This window comes from Bacidia gigantensis, assembly GCF_019456465.1.
Source record: "Bacidia gigantensis strain McMullin 20006 chromosome Unknown contig_134, whole genome shotgun sequence".
Taxonomy (NCBI): Eukaryota; Fungi; Ascomycota; class Lecanoromycetes; order Lecanorales; family Ramalinaceae; genus Bacidia; species Bacidia gigantensis.
Window position 1 is genome coordinate 1743489 of NW_025408593.1, and position 15227 is coordinate 1758715.

Sequence of the window (15227 nt, forward strand, 5' to 3'; positions counted from 1 at the left end):
CAGGCCAATCGTGACCACTGGGTGGTGTGTGAGCGCCCCACTTCAACATCATAAGTCATCTTCAGGGCTCTAAGATTATCCTCCAACCATGTGACAAGGACTACAGCGAGGCTAAGATGTCATCAAAAGGTCTGAGCAACTTTAGCTGCGTACTTCAAGATGTCATCCAACCTTCTGACCGAGACTGGACATTTGCGGTCTCAAACTTACCCCAAGTGCTTATCGCCAATCGATCAGGGCTCATCAAGTCAATATCAGTCGCCTCAGATACAGATCCCTCCAAAACGAGAATCTCTCTCCACTTTGTCAAGAGCCCAGAAAATCGAGCCATCTCCAGCGAGTACCTTGACAGGTACATAGCCATATCCTTCGCCAACTTTCGCTTGCAGTACCCTCCGACTGAATCCCAGAACGATGGTAAAACGACGCGATCACAGCCGGCCTCCCCCAAAGAAAGCAAAGACTATATCTTTCGGCTCCTGTCATCAGGTATCGTTCTAAATGAGACTCGTTACAACTTCTTCGGCCATAGCAACAGCCAACTGAAATCTAAATCATGCTTTCTCTACGCAGGCAGTAAAGACGAGATTGCTCGAAGAATTGATGGGCTCGGTGACTTTTCCAAGATCAAGTCTGTTGCCAAGCTTGCCAAACGCATTGGATTGCTGTTTTCCTCAGCTAAAGTAGTGACAAACCTCGATCCGAAACGCTGTCAGGACATCAAGGATGTTGAAAGAGATGACTACATCTTCACAGATGGATGTGGTCTCATCTCAAAACATCTTGCAAGCATACTGGTGCAGAAGCTTGATCTACGCTTTCGAAATACAAGATACCATCCATCAGTATTTCAGATTCGGTACGCAGGCTACAAAGGAGTCCTCACGCTTGAACCCAAGCTTGGTGGTCAAATATTGGTACAATTTCGGGACTCTATGAAGAAGATCAAGAATGTTCCGAATGACTCCTTTGCTGTGGTTGATCACTCAAAACCTTATAGTTTTGGCTACCTGAACGATGAGGTTGTTCTACTTCTACATACCTTGGGAATCACCGAAGCGATGTTTCTCAAGAAGCAGCAGGACTATTTACGCTTTCTATCTGCCGCTAAAAATGACCCCCAAACAGCTTTTCGTCTCTTGTCGTACATCAATGAGCCTGAGAAGGCTGAAAAATTGCTGATGGATGGGCTTGAATCCGTTCGATCAACAATCAAAAGTCATGTCACCAGCGAGCACAACAGGATGTTGAATAAACGCGATACATATCGTTGTAGGATCATGGTGCCCGACTCGCGATTGCTTTTTGGAATATGCGACCCTAGGGATGTGCTGAAGCAGGGGGAGTGCGCCGTCCGCGTGACATTGGATTATGGTGGTATAGCGAGAACGATCATCGGCTGTGACGTGCTCGTGACTCGGAACCCATGTTTGCACCCTGGAGACCTACAGAAGTTTAAAGCCGTGCAGTATCCTGAGCTGGCACACTTGACGGACTGTATCATCTTTCCAACACAAGGACGTCGTCCAAGTGCAGATCTGATGTCTGGTGGCGATTTAGACGGGGATAAATGTAAGAACTGCTTGTTACATCTCATGCACTGACTGACCCTGAAGCCTAGTCTTTGTTTGTTGGGACCCAGACCTCGTTCCGTCCAAGGTTGCTGAAGCGGCTGACTACCAGGGGCCACCAGAGCCTGTAACATTCAAGAAGATTACACACGAAGATCGCTTGACTTACTTTGCAGGGTATACGAACGCTTCACTCGGGCGAGTCAAGAATTTATACCTGGATTGGGCACGCTTAAAAGGTGCTATGAGCCCTGAGTGTCAAGAAGTTAACCACTTGTTCTCCAGATGTGTTGACGGAAATCGTATCAAAGTTCCGCCTCACCTGGAAAATATACCTAAAGATGAGTCACCATCAAACAAATTCATTCTTGACACCCTTCACGAGGACGCGGAAGCGTATCTCTCCAGCGATGAAACAGAGATTGACGTGACGTGGCCGCTGGCCGATAGCCTTGAACTTCTTCTTAGCAGGGAGAAGCTCATGTTCTCGGAGTTTGAGCTCTTCAGAATGACCGCTGCTTGGTGTCGCGTTAATCATTCGCAAATTGCAGACTACATGGCTTGCTTCGATTTTAGCCAAGTATCGGATGAGCAAAGGACTTGGGTGCTGGCACAATTGCCGGCAGAGGAACATCATGCGAAGCTGGTCATGAATGGTCTATTACAGTCCAGCCTACTCTCTGAATCAGACCTTCGAGCCTGCAAATTGGATCTACCAAGAGTGAGATGGAAACGTACGTTCGACTCTAGCGTCGATCGCCTTGGAAGATTTATGGAAGCTTCTGACAGAGCTTTGGAAATGTTCTGCCGCAAATTAATCGTGATACAATTGAGTTCTAGATTGACGGTGGGGATCTACATTCCAAAAAAGGCAGTGAAGTACAAAGAGTTGGTTGTCAACGATTCTGTCCGCCTCATATCTTTCCCACACTCTCAGGAGGCAAAGTCAACATATAGGCAGATCGTCCCCACAAAGTCAGACTACAGACTATACTTTGATAATACAACTTTTCAACTTTACGAGAAGCATCGCAGGAATACATGGATATTTCTCACCAAGCCAGGACAAGACGACGCTCCGTACAGAGGCATAGAGGACCAAGGCGATAAGAGAAGGGTTCGACACGCTACTGTGGAGTCCGGGCTAAATCAAGATTCCGTGGCCAGTATGGCGCTCAATAAATTCAGCGGTGGTCTTGCAAGACATATTGGCAGAATCAATCGAGACCCCATCGTCGGCGCTGAGGTGTATGTCATCAGTAATCGAGACACCCGCTCGATGCATTATCTTGACCAATGGCTTCATCACGTAGATACCGGGGAAGTTTTGCCGCGTTTTGAGAAAGTCGAACGCCAATATGAGATCCCCAGTCTCAAGGATGTAGATTGGTCAACTGAGCCAGATGTTTTTTGTCAGATTGCACGCGACAGGCACTTCTCGGCCTTCGATGCCCTTGGTTCCAATATTGCTTATACCGAGATATTCCAATGGCTTCTGGACCACGGCCAAAAAGCTGTTCTACGAGAAGCATTCACATATCTTCTGTCTCCATCCAATCAAGCCGAGCGAAAAGTCCCAAGCTATGTTGTAATCAAGGGATTGATCGAATTCCTTCCCGTGGCTCCGTTTTTGGCCCTGACCTTCGCACAACTGAGCGACTACAGCAACCTTGCAATCGAGACCCAAAAGGTCCTGAATGACGAAGCTGATTGTATTCTCAAAGCACTTGCCACAGCTGCAAATGAGAAGCAAGTCCTCATCGTTGAGCCTTTCAAACGAGTGCTTGCACATGTCTCACACATGCACCTATCGTCCTTCATTGCTTTGGTCGAACATATTTCCTTGGTAGTCAGATCCCCTGAGATTGCTCTGGATCTCTTAATGGAGTGTCTAGATCGCGAAAGCCCTCGATTCTTCAGCGAGAGACCTGCAATAGCGCAATATCTCGTCAAAAATTGTATAGGCATGGCGATGGAGCACATTGACGAAGCAGTTGAGTCCCGCGCGACGAGAAAAGAATCATTGCAACTCCAACGACAAGACGATCCACAGCTTCTGAAGGCCCGACTACGCATTGATTCCCATTCCTCCGTACGCTTTGCGACAAACGATCATGTCCAGCTGACAGCAGCGGATCTACCAAGCAATAGTTTTACGACCACTGCTTACTCTATGGATGTCTTGGTTGAACGATCAGAGCAAGGAAGTGTCACTTTCGAATGTCTTCATCCGGTTCCTGTCTTTGTCGAAGATTGCTCTTGGACAGCCAGGCATTGTGGTTCGTTTGTCACAAGCAAAACGATGTTTGACGCCATGAAAGAGTTCGTGACTAGTCCAGAACAGAGCTGTCCAATATACGAAAGGATCTTACGTCTAGATGAGAGAGACGATGGAGAAGTCACTAGCGCTGAGTGCAGTTTTACTCATCGGACAGAACTCAATGAGAGTCAGAACAAGGCCGTGGTCGCCGCCCTCGGTACGAATTTGACATGTATTTGGGGTCCTCCTGGAACAGGGAAGACCCATACAATAGCCGTACTTCTAGAGGTCCTTATTGCGGATCCAAGCAGAAGAATTCTGGTGACCGCACCAACGCACAACGCTGTCGATAATGTGATGCGAAAGTACTTACAGAACATGAAAGCCAACAGTCAGTCTGTACCTATCGCGCTTCGAGTCTCCACTGACGTAAGTTCTCCTTAATACGAAGCTCTCACGAAGTCAACGCTAAATCCTTTCAGGTCCGCAAAGTGGGCGAAGACTTACGGCATTACACCTGTGACGCGATGCTAGGCAAGGATCTGAACGAAAACCCTGCAGGCCGACGAAAGGCACAGAAGCAGATCAAAGGATGCCGTCTCATCTTTACAACGTGCATTGGAGCAGGACTCGGGCTCCTTCGTTCGGAATACTTCGACACTGTCATCATAGACGAAGCTTCGCAGCAAGTAGAGCCGCAATCTCTAGTCCCACTGGTCAAGGGCTGCCAGAAGGCAGTCCTAGTCGGCGACCACGTCCAGCTCCGCGCTACTGTGCATCCCCACAGCCAAGCACTGGATTTCGACATATCACTCTTCGAACGCTTATACCGCTCAGAAGACAACGAGCGAAGGATTCGAAAAGTTATGCTGGACACTCAATACCGCATGCACGAAAGTATCTGCGCTTTCAGCTCTGAAGAATTCTATGAGGGCCGGTTGAGAACTGCAGTCAAAGACTCCGAGCGTCCGCTCCTCCCATCATCTTTCCCATGGCCACCCTCCTCAGGGTCCAGCAAAAGCGTGCCTCGAATGTTCTTCGTCCAATGCTCAACAACTGAGGATCTGGGCCGAAAATCCAAAAGCAACGCTGGCCAAGCAGCAGTGGTACGTGATATTTGCAAGCGATTACTGCAACCAGAAGACAATCAGCAAGATAGCAATGCGTTGCCCTCTGTGGCTGTACTAGTGCCATATGCTCGCCAAGCGGAATTGCTCAAAGACCTTGCCACGACTAAAGTGGCTGTCAACAGCATTGATGGCTTTCAAGGACGCGAAGCAGATGTCGTGGTATACGGGACGACGAGATGTAATGTTAATGGGGACATCGGGTTTCTGAAGGACTTGAGGAGGCTCAATGTTGTGCTGACACGTGCGAGGTCTGCGTGTATTATTGTGGGAGACAGGGCTACGCTGACGGGAGGAGATCCCGCTGAGGAGGCTACGGGGGTTTGGAAGCGGCTGCTTGGGACTTTGACTCCGCTTTCTCTAGCATGAAAATATGGGGGATGGATGTGAGGCTGGTAATAGTGTATCCCACGACACAAGGGAACAGAGGTTGTTTGGTGTAATGGGAGCACGCGCTCTTGTGACTTGTCCTGTAGAACTTGACACATTTCTTCTAATCATGAGCGAGGCGGCCGACACATCTCAGACTCTGCTGAAGTGTCTTAGATATGCCTCCAAACACGGGTGTATTGGGCAAAAACCAGCTCACTGTTAGTCTATCTCGTCGCGCTACCTCCTCGGTGAATCATAGATCAATTCGACAAAATAATGTCTCAATGTTAGGTGTCAAGTAACAAAGTCAATCATGACACAGCGTCCGAGTCCACACTAGACCAAGAGATGATCTGTACACAGTACGATGGTCGTGTATAAAAGGCTGTCTCCGACCCAGGTACATCTCCCCTCCTGTATGCAACTTACTCCTCTTTGTACAAGTCTAAATATATATATACCCTACCCGAGCTGAGAGCGAGCGCCGAGGCAATAATCGAGAAGTCTGAACGCTGGACCTTTACATTGCTAGTCAGGGCACCTGTCCCTGAAATATCTCAACCATACCATACTCAAGCGGGAGCTCTCCCGTCAAGACTATTCAGAGGAAGTCAGCCGACAACGAGAGGCTCTGCAACATCGGCTAAACAGTGGGGCTAGTGGGCAGGCAATCCGACGCATCATCGACGTCTTGCGCTCTGCCCATTACAATGCTTGACGATGTTCGTCAATTTATTCCTACTCACCACATAGCCTGAGCGTCAATCTGAGCAAGGGTACAGGTGTATTAGATCGGATGCTAGTAACAAGGACATGACTGCATATTCCCACAAGGTGATGCGATCATTGCTCGAACCATCAATGAAGAGCGCGTTTCGGGAACTTAACGAGAACAGCTGTTGGAATAAAAGGAGACTGATTGGCTAGACTGGTCAACAAAATATGGCGGCAAAAGTAATGGAGCCCTCTATGGATATGCCATGGCTCAGGAGTCAAAATGATGATTTCTTGCCTTGGACTCTTCTGCGACTGAAAGTTCATGGCGCCATGAATTGGTGGAGCTAAGAGTTCTGGGTTTCATGATAATGAAGTGCTTGCCTAGCCAACGAAATCGCCTAAGCGAAATGGCCTACCACAACTTCGATATTCACCATCAACGAGTCTATGGCTTCTACCACGGCCCAGCGACCTGAATCATCGGATACTTACAACGGAGCAATTGACTGGGACAATGAACCGCTGCAGCGCGATGGCACAAGGGTCACATGTTCGGCAGCAATGGAGCAGTTGGAAGTGGGATTTCGAGATCGAAAAGACTATTGCACCGAAACAGGCGGAGGCATGCGACTTGACTGCCCCTGGGGTTAACGATTTGGTACGAAGACTTACGAGCTATCAATCAACTAATCGATGGTTCGTGGGTGGACATTCCACGCAGTCGTCCATAAATCTCTCGCTCGACGACTCGCGGGGCATCGGTACGGGCTTATTAGATTTGTTGACATTGAATTCCCATTGTTCTGACGGGTTTCCTTCGTTCATGAAGGAAGGACACCATCAGCTGAGAAGTTGGTCACTATAAAAAGATCGCGGTATTCATGGCTGTATGAGTCGCGAATCTTGCTCGCTCTTCTAAGGTTTGCTCCTCGTTGTTGCACGTATCTATCGAGGCAGCTTTTCGCTTTTCCTGCAGAAACGAATCCGTCGATGACTACAGCAAATGGTCAATAATAGATGGACAATGGACTAGTACTAGCAGCAGCTACTGCCGAAAAGAATAAGCAGGAAAGTCCTTTTTGACGAGAACGAGGGTTTCGATAGTAATTAAGTCGTACGACGATGACATGCAGAGCCAGGAAAAAAACTCAGGGATGAAACTAAGGATATGTGAAGACTTCAACGCTGTTTGGTGCATACGAAAAGCTTCAGGCTTTTCCTGGAGCGGGGCTGTGTGGACTTCAGCCTGTGTGGATATGAGATATTGGGCAACGTACAGCACGGATCAGAATTGAAAGGAATTGACTTTGAGGATCGAAGAGACGGAGATTTGTGCGGAATGAGATTCTTCCTGGAGAATACGAGCGTGAAATATCAGTCAAGAGTATGTAAGCATGGAAACAAGTCTTTTCGAAATCTATCTCTGATGAGGGTAGGGGTTGTCAGTCAACATCCACTACATCTTTCTTGAGGCTGGGACTTATCAACGGCTAGAGCCATTTTTTTAAACTGTAGGCAGGGAATCTGTGGGACTTTGATTGTTCAAGAGCGGCACTCTGGCTCAAATGCATCACTTCCAATAGTATCCTTGTCACCAATGAGATCCAAAATACCGGTTCTCAATAACCTAAATCCATAAAAGTCAAAGAGAAAATATTCACTCAAATCAGCCCCTCTCTATCCCACCCCATTCAAAGCCGTCTTTGCAAAACAAAACTCCGAGAAGTACAAGGAGCATAACGCAAGAAAACATCCCCCATCGAGTTTCGCTCCCCTTGCACCTTTCCTACCCCTCCCTTCATATCCCCCAGACTAAACAACACAATACCTCTCGCCTTCCACACTCACCTCATAAGCGCGGTTCCTCCGCCTCAATCACGTTCCCACCCATCATCCCCATTTCTCATACAAATCCCCCGGCAGCATCTTCGCTCCCGCAGATTTCCTCACAACCAACTCCCCTCCCCCCCATCCCCCCCCTCCCTTCCCCAACCTCATACCTCAGAACAGCCCTCCCACCAAGAGTCTTCACCACGCTCACGATCTTCCTCAATAGCGCAGCCAACTTTACCAAGTCGGTCTGGTGCCGCTCTTCCCAATCCTTGATCCCTCCCGTCACATCTTCCACTTCGGTCTTTTCGAATAGGCTCCAGCGGTAAAAAAGGGGGAAGCGGGGGGGGGAGGCTAGCACCAGTTTTGGAGTCTGTGAAAGCTACAGTTGGGGCGCGATGGCCTGGACGTCGAGGTGTTTGTGGGAGACGTGCGTTTTGAGCTCGAGGGTCGATGACAGGGGGGGAAGGGGTGGTGTTGGCCTTCACGTTTGAGCGTTAATTTGGATCCAGGGGGTTTTGGTGATGAGAGGTGCGGTGTCTGGATTTTCGGTGGCCGAGATGCTAGAGGGATTTTCGCGAGCTACTTCTTTGCTCGTGGGAGACGGAGGTACTTGTGAGCTATCGTTTATATAGCCGTCCGTCTCGTGGCGGACAAGACAGTTCAGATCCCCAAAGCGATATGATATGATCCCGTGGTCGCCGGTGCTAGCGGGGATGGGATCTGTGAGGTAGTGTACGCCTTCTCGAATTCGTGGTCGTAGCCCCTGAATTCATCTGGCCCGATGATGTCCTGCGTCACAGGATCCACACGACATAGTATCGCTGTGTCTCTCACTACCTCGACGTTGATGGTGAATGCTTCGAGTCCCTTTCTGCAGGAAGTAGGGTTTATGAATGAGAGGAGTTTGCGGACGTTATTTCGGTCCGTTATGATATCGGTTGAGCGAGGGTCGAAGGATGGGTTGGCAACGTCTAGTGCGCGGAAAAGGGTTTCAAGTGGATAGGGGGGATGGCGAGCGGCGTTTTGGTCCATGTAGACGAGACCGAAGTCTTTCTTTAGCTGCTGAGGGGTGCTTGGGGGCGACCAGAGAGAGGGACTGCCAGGGACGGAGATGGTGGGTGTGGATGCTGATGCTTCGATCCAGTTGTAGGAGGATAGCTGCTTGATGTTTGTGATTGAAGCTGTGGGAGGAGTGGAGAGAGCTTGCAGATCTTGACGAAAGATTTCCGTGTGGTAAGTTGATGCCGCCATTATGATGTTGATGAAGATGGATTTCAAGTTGAAGTTGGTCAAGAGAATGTACTTGGCATACCGAGCACTACTTATACTCAGTTTTGTTTGCGTGTTTGCCTTCACGTGAATACGAGCACAGTGTTAATATGTTGCCTTAGACTAACCGGTGTGAAGACTTTGCCACTTCAGACACATAACAAAGAAGAGCCCCAGAAATAAACCAAAGAATGTTCGAAGGAAAATTCTGAGATGTTGGCGATCTTCACTCAACTGTTATTTGATTATGAACGCGAGACATGATGACGAAGTGCTCGTCGTCCATTATGGTGCATATCTCTTTTGCGCTCTGTACACACATCCCTTAGCACCTCTTGGTCTGGTCAATAAGCCTCAATCTCGTTCGTCTGGCTCATCTTCCTGCCATACTTCCTCCCAATCTTCGCTGTTTCCCTTGTCTTCATCGTTATCGTCCTCGCACTCCAATTCTCCCATCAGCCCTAGACTCACTTCTCTCTTCATATATGCATGAAGTGCCCCCCTTCTTCTTCCTCTTTCTTTGGCTGATTTCCCTCCCTATCCTGCTGACCTCCCTCCACTAGTCTAGCTACCACTAGCTTAAACTCCCGCACTTCATCCTCTAGCGCCTTAATCCTATCCTCCGTCTTAGCATCGTCAGCAGGCGCCCTCGCTGCACTCTCTTCCTTGGGCAGGTTCTCGGCTGGCTCCAGCTGCACGTATGGGATGGGTGGGCAGCGAGGCCAATAGTCGAGAGCATTTGGCTCGGAAAAAGGTGAGACCATGCATGATCCTCCGTGAGGATGGCGCGGAGACGCTTTCTCAACCTCCGAGAAGTCTAGACTCGAGTTTGGTGAGAGGAAACTGATAGCTAAAGTGCGTAAGACTTAGGGGAAGTCCAGGTCTATCCCAAAATTCATGCTGGTGTGCCTCGTCAAAGTCTGGGAAAAGGCTGCCATGGCCACCATCGGGCCAGTAAGGATCATTCTCTTCAGTTTCAGTGGTATACGGCGGGCTTTGAGATCTTGGAGGGAGGAAAGGGCCGAACTTGGCGGAAGGGCGGTGTAATCTTTCAACTGGCCCGGGCTATGAGACGAGAATTAGCGATGACTGAGAAATGTTGAAGGGTCAAGGGTAAGTATATACCTCGTTATATACTGGCCTGTGAATAGGACATTTCTCCCAGCTTCCCGTATTTGGCTTGTGGTAGTACTCGCCGAACTCGAGCCTATGTGTTGGTTCGTTGCATCTTGGCTGAGATTTCCATGAACGCGGGTAGAGAATGTCCGAGTAGATAGTGGAGGAGTGGGCAGAACCATCCATGTGGTGAAGGTCCATTTGGGGAAAGGTGAGCGTCGAAAATTTTGATGATGGAACGTGAAGAGGGTGTGATTGCTGAAGGTAAGAAAGAAGAATCAAAGACACAGGAAAAAGAAGTAATGAGATGTGGATCCCAAAAAAGCTGGTGGGCTGCGGGTTGGCTTTTGTTTTTCGCGTGGCTGAACCTTGCGTCCAGAAAGATTTTCTCGTGATATGTCTCCAGACTTGTCAGGGAGCTAGCTAGAAGGAGCGAATGACAGTCTTCTGAATCAAAAACATGCAAGTCTCAATCAATCCCGACGAAGTATTTCCAGAGTCTCTTCAATCATTTGAACCCGCTGCTTTGAATCCTCAAGTGCCACCATCAATCCAATCTCTGCACCCCGCAGTACCGGATCTTCCTCCTTACTAGACTTGTCCTGGCCTTCAATATGCTGTATCAGCGAATTAGTCATACGGTTCAATGGCTTAGCTGCTGAGCTATCATTCTTTGGTCGATCCTGACCCGCTGAGCCTTCGACTGTTGATTTATTCTTTCCTTTTCCTCGTTTTTGAGCTCCACCCGCAGCAGCGGTATTGTTGTTGACTATTTCTGCGGTCGGAGAGTGGGACGAGGGAAAATATTTCGCAATTGAATGGGGGTCGGAGCTTGATATGCTGGTCTGATGGTGCTTTTTGTGGGAGCTGCTGGCCTGAGGACCCATTGAATGGCTCTCCTGCTCGTCTGATAAATCTATTGGATTTGATTTAGAGCCTCTAGCGGGTTGATCTTCGAAAGAACGTTCGTTTGGTATGTGGCCTTCATGGTCTAAAGCTGATGTAGGGATCGATCTTGCTGACTTTTTGGCCGAAAAGTTTTTGGACGTCATTGTGTCAGTGTTTCTCTGCATATGTTGAGGTCTTTCTGGAGGTACAATGGCTGACTTTAAATATGAAGGCTGAAAGGGACCCATGCTCCTACAGCAATATATGCTGGCAAACGAGGCTTTCAAATTGGGCGAGACTATTTTGGGGGCATTTGGTGTTGGCAATCGAGAAAATTTGCTACGAAGTTGCCTACTGCCGATAACCTAAGGTCGCCGCATGTAGGTATGTTCAGACAATCTGGCATCTTCCGACTGTTCCATTCTTGACCTTTCTCAATCTTTATACCTCGAATTCTCAGCTAGTCCGATCCACTACCAGCAATCAACAAGGGTCAGATATATTCTCCCGTTACAATGCAGGCTCCGAGCATTCAGCCCAGAGAAGGCAGCGTGCAAGCTTACGGAGGGAGACCCTTTTGGTAAGGTAATCGGGGCGAGCAAAATTCACTAAGTTTACAGGCAATGTGGCGGCAAGTGAATCTTGATAAGGCAGAGCTGTGAGGCATAGTGATTAAGCCACGAAATAGCTGGCGATGATGTAGCTGCTTTGATGAGTTCTTTGTTTAGTAGTTTCTATAGGCCTGTTTACTGGCGTACATGTGGCGGATTCTGGTGGCCTGGTTCATGGCCAATGCGCCTTCTCATGAAGTTCTTGCCTCTTTATATGCCTCTAGGATCCAATAGATAAAGGTCGGACAGATTGGTTCGACCGCTGTGTCCAAAGAGATCCTAAGTACTTTGTTAGTCCCGTTCTGAATCGAATAGCATCAGAAACCCGATCAACATAACAAATTGCTCAAGGTCCCAAAGCTTCCTAACGCATCTGTTGCAAATATCCCTTCAAGCGAACGGTCATTCACGGAGGAGCTCAAAGAAAAACACCATGACAAACTCAGCAAACAAGCAAAAAAACGCAAAGGAGTTCCAGGAAACCCTTCTTCGCGAGCTAGGATTTATTTCCCGTCAGATTCAACTCGTTCTGCAAAAGGTAGATACAAGGGACTCTGCGACAGAATGTTCACCGCAAGCCGAGTCCCGGCTTCCATCCCATCAAGAATTGAAACACGAAGACCGACAGAATGGCGAAGTACAGAGCGATCCAAAACCAGCAGTGTCTACGACTGGACAAACGGCAGACGAAAGCAAGTGTGACGGGCAAGTGGCAGCAAGAGAGGTAGATTCAAGGAGAGATGAGGAGCCTGATTGGTTCGATGTTAACATTAATGATGGGGAACCAGTCTCTTTTACTGAGGAGGCCGGCATAGTCCACATTGAAAGGGATTCGAAGTAGACCATCTAGTCCTACAACGCAAAGCTGGTAGGTGACGATTTTGTATTCAAGATTCGGTAGAACATCTTATAGAAATTCGAGTTTTTGTCCGATCACTCCCTCGATGTCATTGACCATACTTCTACTTAGTTCAGGCTAGAAACATTGAATGAGACCAGTGAATGGGCGTCCCTACGTTGAGGTTCAGGATAAAAGAAGTCCTGCGTTAATCACCGGGCTAGGATATTGATTGTTCAAAAGACCCTGTCGCCGCCCTTTTGCAGGCGGTTTCGAGTTCTTATGCCTTCCCTGAAAGGCACCGTCAAGCTGGAGACTCCATGGAACCAGGCTTAAGAAGCCACGAAAATTCTTTTCGCCTTTTCGCCTTGTTGTCAGCCTTCAAATATCGGTATATTTATGACACTGCAGATTGTTCATTCATTCCTCAAGAACACACCAAGAAGTAGATTACAGCATATTTCAAAATGGCACCCGAAGATCATCAAAACGTCTCCAAAGACTCCGTCCCAAGTAAAGCTAGTACCGATAGACGTCCAGCAGCAAAGCAGGACGACTATGCGAACGAGCTCTCTGGCAGATCGGGCTCCTCGCTAAATCCGGATGCTAGTCTTGCTGCAGCAGAAAATCGGGCCCAAGCCTTTGAAAACCCAGCATTGACATCCAAAGAAGATCCAAGTCAGCCCTCGGGAGCAGAGCTGTATCAGACACACGAGAAATCTGACGTACAGAGCCATCCCATGCCTATGGCAAGCTTGACAGGGTTGACATCACGTATTGAGAAATGCGAGCAGCAGGTGGAAAAGCAAGCGAAGATTCTAAATGAAATTCAGGAGCGTCTTAATGAATTTGATATCGGTCTGAATGATCAGCCTTCGAAGCAGAGGAACAAAATGACCGGTTACTACAGCTGGAAAGCGTGATATTCTTCGGCTACATACGTCCTGTGTCATATAAAGGTGGCAAGGCGTGGTGGGTAGGCAAGTGGCGGGACGCGGCGAGAGAGCGGATGATAATACTGTAATTTCGGAGCGAGTGAGTAGACATCACAGGCTAGACGTTCTTTTAGGACATGAGGGAGGTGAAGATCGTGACCATTTAGAGCGCGTGGCGTGCGAGACGATTATCGCCGAACACAGCCCGTCCCATGGCCGTAATACCATTATTCGTGCACATGATTGTCAGCTGACAAACTTGGCCAAAACTTGATGCCAAACTCTTGCCTACGATCGCCCCACGCGCCTTGATGCCTGCTTCTCTGCCTCCTCCAGGGCATATATAGGTAGTTCCATGTCTAAAGGTAGGGCAACATCTTGACCAACATTTCTTGTAGCTAGTCGATCCACAACCGCCAATTTGCCATCGAGTCGGCAGTACCCACCCAACATGCCCAACCAAGACTCAACGAGCAACGAAGCGGGTAGTGCGTCGGAAACGAAGTCATCGTCAACGCAGCAAGATGCCACCACCTCCACAGCCATTGATGCGAAAAACATCAAAGATGCTAAGCCAAGCGAGAAGAGCGAGGAAGACGTGGCGGGTGCTGCCTCAGAAGACAAAGACTCGTCAAGCCAGCAAGACGCCGCCACCGCCACCCCTACAGCTGATGGTAGGAAAGACAACGAAAAGTCTGAGCTAAGCGAGACGGGCGAAGAGGGCGAGGAATTCTCGGGGTTAGGACCTTGCGACACGATCATGCGGTCAGCGCCTTTCCGCCGAAGTGGAAGGGATTTGATTTTCGGGAGGTTTTGTTGTAATTGATATGGAGATGGGGGATGATGGGGTTGAGTAGCGGATCTTGATTGATGGGATACTGGATTGAATGGAGAGTTTAGCTGGTAAGGGCATGGGTTTTTACTCCATGATTGGGTTCCTGGCAAGTGATGCTTTTTGCGAGATTCGAAGTGACATGCTGGAAGGCATGGGACGAGGGAGAAGGGGGGGGAGGGTTGATAAAGGCGTCGCAGCGGAAACAGTTGTGAGGAGATTTATGTGGCAGGAAATTTCGATTGATTAAAGAAAGAATAGTGGAAGTTTTTATACTTCAAAATACACTCTGACAAGGTCCAGAACTAAAGATTTGGGCTGGTACATCCCAGCCCGTGGCGTCCTCGTCTTGGCAATCGTGTTGGGTAGATGATCCATGTATTGACATGAGGATTTCTTTGGCATCCAGCAGCGTCGTTTCATCCTCAATGTGCCTCGGAAGGGTCATGCAGAGGCCGCTCCAAGTTTCAACTCTGGACTTTGGGTCACGCAGGAATCGTTCAAATTCACTCCGGCCGGCCCCCGTTTTTGGGTTGAACCTTTTCTCATAAGTGGCTTTTCCCGTGTCATAGCTAATTGAGATAGTTTTGTCCACATCCTCATCCTCCGCAGCGTCTAGGATTTCAAGCATGTCGATGTACCAGAGTCGGCCGAATAAATTGGTCAAATTCAAGCATTTCAGTCTTGGCATACAGGCGAAACATCTAGTAAGGGCATCTTGCCATAGAGGCAACGGACAAGCAGTCTCGTCTGTTTCAAACGTTCTAAGATTCACCAATTGATGGTCGCCAACGAAATCGACAAAGGCGTGCAGACAAGCTGACCCGAGACGAAGATGGCGCAACGTAGCCCAGTTCC

The 15227-nt window shown here is 48.6% G+C and overlaps 5 protein-coding genes across 5 annotated transcripts; 3 read left to right on the plus strand and 2 right to left on the minus strand.

The window, feature by feature from the left end:
* Positions 1 to 8361: 8361 nt before the first annotated feature.
* Positions 8362 to 9131, minus strand: KY384_002283 (uncharacterized protein; the record flags this gene model as incomplete). The annotated part of the gene is made up of 2 exons (XM_044810807.1): positions 8362 to 8643; positions 8715 to 9131. The coding sequence occupies 2 exons, from the start codon at positions 9129 to 9131 to the stop codon at positions 8362 to 8364; spliced, it is 699 nt and encodes a 232-aa protein (XP_044672781.1).
* Positions 9132 to 10738: 1607 nt separating this feature from the next.
* On the minus strand, positions 10739 to 11317 carry KY384_002284 (uncharacterized protein; the record flags this gene model as incomplete). The annotated part of the gene is made up of 1 exon (XM_044810808.1): positions 10739 to 11317. One exon carries the CDS (start codon positions 11315 to 11317, stop codon positions 10739 to 10741), a length of 579 nt encoding a protein of 192 aa, XP_044672782.1.
* Positions 11318 to 12197: 880 nt separating this feature from the next.
* On the plus strand, positions 12198 to 12605 carry KY384_002285 (uncharacterized protein; the record flags this gene model as incomplete). Its single annotated transcript, XM_044810809.1, has 1 exon — positions 12198 to 12605. The coding sequence occupies one exon, from the start codon at positions 12198 to 12200 to the stop codon at positions 12603 to 12605; it is 408 nt and encodes a 135-aa protein (XP_044672783.1).
* Positions 12606 to 13069: 464 nt separating this feature from the next.
* KY384_002286 (uncharacterized protein) lies at positions 13070 to 13525 on the plus strand (the record flags this gene model as incomplete). Its single annotated transcript, XM_044810810.1, has 1 exon — positions 13070 to 13525. One exon carries the CDS (start codon positions 13070 to 13072, stop codon positions 13523 to 13525), a length of 456 nt encoding a protein of 151 aa, XP_044672784.1.
* A 463-nt stretch (positions 13526 to 13988) lies between these two features.
* Positions 13989 to 14584, plus strand: KY384_002287 (uncharacterized protein; the record flags this gene model as incomplete). The annotated part of the gene is made up of 2 exons (XM_044810811.1): positions 13989 to 14302; positions 14500 to 14584. The coding sequence occupies 2 exons, from the start codon at positions 13989 to 13991 to the stop codon at positions 14582 to 14584; spliced, it is 399 nt and encodes a 132-aa protein (XP_044672785.1).
* Positions 14585 to 15227: the final 643 nt, after the last annotated feature.